Below are 8,126 nucleotides of genomic sequence, written 5' to 3' on the forward strand. Positions count from 1 at the left end.
ACATCGGGGCCTCCAAATGTCCACCTTCAATCAATCAATGATTCCCCACCAACATGGATTAAAAGGGCCCTCAGCTACGTCTGACCTATGTCCTACACTTCAGCACTCAACCCTTCTCTTCCCTCCCCCAACAGCTTCAGGGTCCACCACACTCCCACTTATCATCCCATCAGCATCCACATCCAAAGGATTATTACCCATCATTTCCACCATCTCCAAGAGGATGCCACCACCAGTCACACATTCCCCTCCCTGATCAGCCTTCCGCAGGGACCATTCGCTCCAAGACACCTTGTTTACTCATCCTCACTCCCAAAATCTTCCCAATCTCCACTTTCCGCTGCAACTGCAACAAGTGCAATACCTTCCCATTTACTTACTCACTCCTCACTATCCAAGGACCCAGATACACGTTCCAGATGACTTGCACTTCATGCAAGTTTGTCTACTATAAATGGTACTCATAATGTGGTCTGCTCTACTTTGGGGAGATGAAATGCTGACTGGGCAACTGCTTTGTGGAACACCAACATGACCCTGAGTTTACGGTTGCTTGCCACTTTAACACACCACTAGTGTTCTCTGGCCAACATCTATCGCAGGCTTGCTGCACTCCTCCAGCGAGAAGAACAGAATCTCATTTTCCACTTGGGAACCCAGCAGCCTTCACGGCTTACTATTGAGTTCAATAATTTTATAACCTGAGCACTTTCTTTCATATCCTTACCCCAACTCCCCCACATGAGCTGCGACCTCAACTCACCCTTTGTTGGGTACTAACTGACCCCCATCAGCAGCTCGATTCTCTCAGGCTGACCTTAATCCATTCCTTTGTTGGCCAAACTGTTTTGTTCCCTCTCTAGTCTCCATTTGCACCTATTGTTATTCCTTCATCCTGCTCCAACCAGATCTTCAGCATATGTACCAACCTTTTCTTAACTACAATCAGTTCTAAAGAATCATTATAGGATCCAAAATATGAACTCTGTTTTCTCTGCATCAATGCTGCCAAGCCTGCTGAATTTTTTCAGCAATGTCAGAACAACAGAAATGCATTTAAGCAAAAACAAAATGCTCCTTCTTCGTGTACTAAGCTAATAAGGAGTAAAATTAAGCTGGCCTTTTCCAAAAAAGAAACTGCAGGCATTGTGAGGAGACAATTAGATTAAAAATGGCTTCATAATATTTGCAAGGAAACACAATACAAAACATTGAATGTGCAAATGTGTCCTATAAGAGGCAAATCAAAAATTGGAAACCTAAATTAAACTTCATTAATGCTGTTACTTTAATCATCCTCTTGCTTATCCAAGTACTCTATGCTTAAATTTGACTACAGCAGCAGACAGACAGAGGCAACCTGACCCCCACAGAACTCTCAATGCTAGTCATCAGCTGTCTCATTATAAATGCACAGGGTAGACTCACTTGTCCTGGCCAGTATTTATTCTCTCCAATTAGCTAGAGTTTCCTTGGATCATCCAAATAGGACTCTGAAATAATTTTCTCTCTTGTCTATCATCTGCCAACATTATAAAAGCTAATATATCAAACAAAAGACCATCATGATGACCACATTTTCCAAACCTTAATTGACTTTGTAATGAAGTATCACTGCAATTCACAACTTGTAAAGAAGTCTATCCATAAAATAAAGTATTGCCTTGTTTTAGATATCCATAATCAAATGTAGAGTACTTGTTACTTACTCCAGCAAGACACTTCTCCAATGTATCCAATATGATTAGTTGAGAAAGGTACAGGTTCCTCTCAGCTTCTGCTCCAAATATTCGCTAAGTGAACAAAGCACAATATTAAAAACTTCCCTACACAGTATCGTATAAGATCAAGAAGTGGTCCCATAAGGATTCTGAAAAACAGCCAAATCAGAAATGTTTTTGCTCATCTATGAACCAGCATGGTTTCCCAATTGCTTAAATGCTTTTTGTACATTGCAAGGAACGTTCGATGCTTATCAAGATTATTACTGAGCCACCACAAACAGTAGCAGTTACTAATGGCAATTCTTCACTATTACAAAGCATTCTTCATTGTGTTGACAAGAAAGTATAAAAATATCTTGGTACAGTGTCTGCTCCATTAAGAAAAATCAACTGATGGAAATAATTGTTTTTCACATCATGGACAAATGATTTTTAACAATCACGCAGAGAACAACATTACAAGATCATTGGTTTGAACAAATCAAACTGAATGAATGATTTCAATGAATTATGGACAATGTTTGCAAAGGCTTCATAACTGTTTATACTAGAAGTGATGAGATTATGGGCCAAGAAGCTGAGGGGGAGAAAAATAAATCACCAAATGAGGTTTGGAATCTAAACCACCTTGAAATAAATATATTCATTACATGAAAGCACAGCAGCTTTCATTGCCTCACTGTTGAACAAGTCAATAATCTTTGTACCCTGTGCACCATAATAGCTGAAGCTAAACAGATAATGGAAGGAACTGATTAAATTATTCTATTAGTCTGTAGGAACCCAACAACAGACTTCAATTGTAAAAACTAAAGAACACAAGGAAGTAATTTTGGCATAATTTTCCCAAGAGCTGAAAGGGACCAAGTTACACTGTGAAAATGCCCACCGGCAAGCTGCAATGTAGGTTTCAAGAGTTTACACTCTACTATCAGTTATCATGATTAGCTTTTCCCTAATGGCAAGCTGCCAATTTGAGCCATGGCCTCTCTCTGCCTCAGCCTCATCAAGCTGCCAAATGTAGGAGTGAGCAAAGGTGATATTTCGGCATCCCTATTAAGTTTATTTTTCTTAGAGGGAGTAAAGAGGACAGTGAAAATAAGATTCAATGCTTTAATCTATTGTCTCAATTCTTCAACAGGGAAAAATGGTTCCGTTTCTCAAAGTCCCGCTAACCATAACCTGTCTTTTAAAATGTGTGCTATAGTCCCACAAAAATCAGAGTTCCTCAAATATTTTATGTAATACCTATGGTCAACACCCTCAGTTCAAAATGTCAACTGGCACAATGGCCAAACTAAAATCAAAACATCAGAGTATCATAAAGTCAAACAATTGCTAATCACTGACAATATCCCATGTCAATCATTCAATCTCTTACAAAAGTAAAAATAAAACCTCATTTTGGGAGTGGGGTGTGGTAACCACAAGTTAATTACACAACAAATCAAAACTTACCATATTATTTACATTTTTCAAGATAGCAGTGAGACCACTGATGACCAAGGAAAACTTGTATTTGGAAATATTGATGAGACATTCCTTGTTGTGTTCAGTGCTAACTTTGGAGTGTGTACTCTGCTGCCCACCTTTAATTGGAAGCTGAAGAAATAAAATGGCAAATATAAACATCATTTCGTTGTAGATGCCCAGCTAGTAGAATGGATTTAAAAGCTTTGCATGCACTTGGATCAAGGATATAATTCTTCAACATACAGATTAAAGGATAGATAATTACATGATCAAGCAGTTTTAACAACGTTAATATTTCCCAAATAAAAAGTCAGATCTCGTGATTTTCTGGATATTCAGCACTTGATGGCACATTCCAAAAACATGCTGACATCACCAGTACCAGAGGTGTACACTTTATTAAAATTTCACGACAGCAGAGGACAGATTTATCAGGCTCACCCAAAAGCTCAACAAACTCATGCCTACGTTTTTAATTAAAGGTCACATTTTCCTGAGAAGTTGGCTCATCTCAGGGTTGCATAATGTGGGCCAGAAGATCAGTCAGGCTTCTAAGGATCCCTGCTCATCTCCAGTTTTGAAGTGCTCAGTTCTTTGGATCAAAGTCTGAGTTGTGCTTAGCGACAAACACAAAGGTGGCCATGGCACCTTCCTAGACTTTTATCAAACTCATCCTGCATGATGATGAGGTCACCAAAGACAAACTCAATGGCCGCCAATGACAAACAAAATTGTTGGAGTAACTACTGAGCTTTTCTGGCCTAGTCTATTTACCAAGGATTTGATAAATCTAATATTGCCTAATCTGAACACCAATGTTGGTGCAGCACCTGTTTCCACTACTGCCCCTGCTGCTGAAGAGGAAAGATACAGGAGGAGTCGGAGTTGGACAAAAACATTGGTTTCAGGTTTTTTGATTAAATATAACATGCAAGTTATAATTTTTTTTAAAAATTGATCATACAAAAACATGTAGACTTTAAGTGACATCTGCCTTGAACGCCATGAAATAGCAATCTCATTAACAGGTTTTCACAACTATGCATTTGGAATGAAATGAAGATTCATCAGGTCTAAATATCTCATCATTAAGAGGCCAAATTGGCCTTTGCTTTCATTGGTTCACAATCTGTCCATTTTACACATGGTCACTGCTACTTACGAGCCAAAACTAAGTATGTCAGACATCGCCACACAGACAAGCATATTGGGTTCGCAGATTTGTAATGTGAAGCACATGGAGGCAGCTACTCAGCTCCAAATAAGGATTACCACCAACTATAAAACAATCAGTTAGGGCTCTTGTGATGCAGTAGTTGTATTTCTATGTCAACTCCTACATATTCCAGAGGTGTGTCATAACACATCTGAACAAGTCAATTACAATAAAATCTCAACCTACTATCCAGTGATTTAGGATGCTGAAGCAAAAGAAAAATTAATTATGGGGAACATGTTTTTCCATCAGTACATTTTCTATCCCTCACTGCAGAGATCTCAACCTTCCCTTTGAAGGCACCTCAAATTTAGCGTACACTTAGGTGTTCAATGGCACATCTATTGAGGGGCAAGGCTATACTTCAGAAAGATGGTAGAGGGGCAAAAACACAGTGAAAATAACGTATTAAAATACTTGCACCTGTATACTCATCTTCTCCCCACCTCGGTCAAAAAGACATAGCAACTTTTCAACAGGTGGCTGAAGAACCCTTAATGTCATCTGACCAAAAGGTTTTAGTTTTCTTGTTTATGGGCACTAATTAGTTATTTTCCTCAACTTGCATTTGTCAAACCTCCTCCAGTGTCCTGGGTGGGTTACTCTTCGGAGGGTCGGTGTGGACTTGTTGGACCAAATGGCCTGTTTCCATATTGTTGGGAATCTAATCTAATCCTTCCTATAATGCAGTGACCAGAACTTTACACAATACTCAAAGTGCGGCTACACCAGAATTTTGTACAGCTGCAGCATGACCTCTTGGCTCCAAAACTCAATCCCTCTACCAATAAAAGCTAACACACCGTATGCTTTCTTAACAACCCTCTCAACCTGGGTGGCAACTTTCAGGGATCTATGTATATGGACACAGATCTCTCATCTACACTATCAAGAATCTTACCATTAGCTCAGTACTCCGCGTTCCTGTTGCTCCTTCTAGTTGTCAAACCTTCTTATTTCATAATACATAACAATACAAGACAGATTGTCATATTTAGAAAACCTGCACAAGGCAGAGACAAATGGATTTACAATCTACACGAACAGTTAACCCATATGCACAATATATATAACCTTGACTTGATCACAGGCATACTTCCACTCCAATGCCAAAAACCCAACACCCACAAACGGAGCAGCATCAGGTCATTTAAATGAACCACAACACACTGTAGCACCTAGAAGCTGAGGACAAACACGTATACAACGTATTCAAGAACTGGTATCTGATAAGCACAGTCCGTCAATTCCTGCACAACAGACTGAAACAGGATGACACAATACACCCTGAGACTCTAGCCACCTTGCCATAAAAGACATCGCAGAGACGACAACCAGATTACTCCAGCCCCTTGGCATCATGGTAGCCCACAAACCTACCATCACACTGAGACAGGTCCTGATGAATTTACTGGACCCCATACCAACAACCAGCAGAACAAACGTCTTTTACAAAATACTTTGCAAGGACTGCAACAAACATCATACTGGACAAATGGACAGGAAACTAGCTAGCAGGATACACGAGCACCAAAAAACCACCGAAAGACATGACCAACTAACACTAGTATCCATACACATAGACAAAGAGGACACCAGTTTGACTGGGACAATACATCCATCCTGGCTCAGGCTAAACTAAGACATGCATGGGAATTCCTAGAGGCATGGCATTCAAACCAGAACTCCATAAACAAACATATCGATTTGGACCCCATTTACCAACCTCTCAGAAACAGTACAGGATATCATATCACCCACCACAACAAACATAGACAAACAACAAGCAGGACAGAACATCCACACTTCACTGGAGGCTCATTGATGATGTAACCGAGCATGGTGACGAAACATCTGAGAACAAAACTACCGGCTCAGCAAGCAAATTTACAACCTGACGGTATAATATTGTACAGGCCCCATATAGCCACATAGCCAATAAACAACTCTGAAGTCCATATAGTGTTGAAATATTAGGAATACAGCAAAGTTACGCACAAAATCTCTCAAAGGTGAGCAAGAAAATTGATTTTCATTGTGATTTTGACTAAGTAATACATTTTGGTTACAACATCACAACACAAAATAGCTTATCAACAATATCACCAAGAACCACATTGTAACTTAAGTTTTAAAACAAATGAATTCATCTAAGTTTTCTAATCTATTAATGCAGAAACACTTATAAAGCAATACATTAACATTTCCTTTTCAAAATCCTCGAATAAAATGCAGAATATTGAACTCATTTACCATCTACTCATTTGACAGCAGAGTATTGAAGCAAATCAAATGCAGCTCTGACCTCAATACAATAGATTCTATTCTGCATTGTGACTCTCTTCAGAGATATTTCCAGGTCAGATTTCAACAAGCTTTTCAAAGGAATAAAGGATATTCGTGCACATAGTATACAACTTGTTAAAACTGATGTTTAAAAAGTGCTGCGAACTAAACAATGAACACATTGTTTCACTTGCTTACAGTAAATTTCTTATAGGTTATAGCCCAACCATGCCACTTGTGTGGAGAAAGCCAGAAATAAATGTGTATAGTGCAAAGGATTGGACTACAGAAGACCATAAAATGAAACTAGCTTGGTAAGTTTCATTTCAAAATTGAAATGGAAAGGCAGATAAAGATTGGCCCTTTGATGAATTAATGCAATGACAGTCATGCCTAAAATGTAAAGGACTCACTACTGTAAAATGATTGAATCTTCTCCTTGAGAGGTGGCTATAAATTTATGGAGTTTTCTTCCAAGGCTGACTCCCAATATTTTCCTTGTTGAAGTAAAAGACCTTGTATTTTCTAATTTCTCCACACTCTCCACCTACATCTCTAGGATTACATACAGACAATCTGTATGTTAAGGTGGTAGAAATGTCATGCGGGAAATACATAAAAGAAGAGATAACGCAGAGGAAAAGGGCCTGTTATGCACATTTCCACTCCCCAGCGAAGACAAAGGCAGTGTCATTTACATGGAATTGACCAATCAGGTTAGAAGCCAGCTCATCCAACAGATCAGTGAATTTACCACAAAAATATTTGTATCGACAACATACGGATCAAAAGGTTCCAGATTTGATGCCGATCCACGCACTGTCTGCAAATTTGAATGAACTAAGTAGTTTCAGTATTTCTGGTTTAAGGAAGAAGGGGATAAAAAGTTAATTAACCCAATGGTGGTCCATCAGCAATATCTACATACATGGAGGGGATCTCATTGACACTGGCCGTAGAATTGCCTGTCTGTACTAGTTAAATAATGGTTGCTTGTGGACAAGCAGTTCCATGATTAACTTTCTGCCTTGGTACTTCTCTCTGTTGACCATATTTCTTGTCATCCACCTCTATTGTTGGTGAAAGTCTGTTCTTGAATTTGTGCTGAAAGTGGCTCTCACAGAGTACATGGTTCTACATTTAGTATGCCGATGGTTGCACAAAAGCAGCGTTTCAGGATATGGTGGTACTGTAGGTCTCACAAGATAAGGAGCAGTTTCTCAGAAAACAGAGTCCTGTCGCTAAAAGGTAACACAAACGATGAAATCCATTTAGCCCATTGATCCAAATCTGATTGAAGTTTGACAAGGATTTCATCCATTATGTTGCTCCCCAGGCCTCAGATTTATTGAGGAAATTGCTTTTTTTTTTAAAAAGAGTTTCTAGATGTGAGGAAGAACCTTCACCCAAAATGCCATCCCAGTTTT

General features: G+C 39.1%; 1 protein-coding gene across 8 annotated transcripts in view; it reads right to left on the reverse strand.

Annotated features, from left to right (window-relative positions):
- The window catches only part of nf1a (neurofibromin 1a), a 334,390-nt gene that overhangs the window by 284,473 nt on the left and 41,791 nt on the right, over positions 1 to 8,126 (reverse strand). For 6 of the 8 annotated variants that reach the window (XM_043718254.2, XM_043718251.2, XM_087977264.1 and 3 more), the window contains exons 2-3: positions 3,183 to 3,326; positions 1,710 to 1,793 (exon numbers count right to left, since the gene is read on the reverse strand). In XM_043718254.2, coding sequence (XP_043574189.1) covers positions 1,710 to 1,793; positions 3,183 to 3,326 — 228 coding nt within the window. Of the gene's footprint in view, positions 1 to 1,709; positions 1,794 to 3,182; positions 3,327 to 8,126 lie in introns of those variants that run through there. The other 2 variants (XM_043718253.2, XM_087977267.1) reach the window with 1 other exon arrangement.

The sequence above is a fragment of the Chiloscyllium plagiosum genome, unplaced genomic scaffold (assembly GCF_037043375.1).
Source record: "Chiloscyllium plagiosum isolate Xiang-an unplaced genomic scaffold, Cpla_swu_hap1 HiC_scaffold_31, whole genome shotgun sequence".
In the NCBI taxonomy this organism is placed as follows: domain Eukaryota; kingdom Metazoa; phylum Chordata; class Chondrichthyes; order Orectolobiformes; family Hemiscylliidae; genus Chiloscyllium; species Chiloscyllium plagiosum.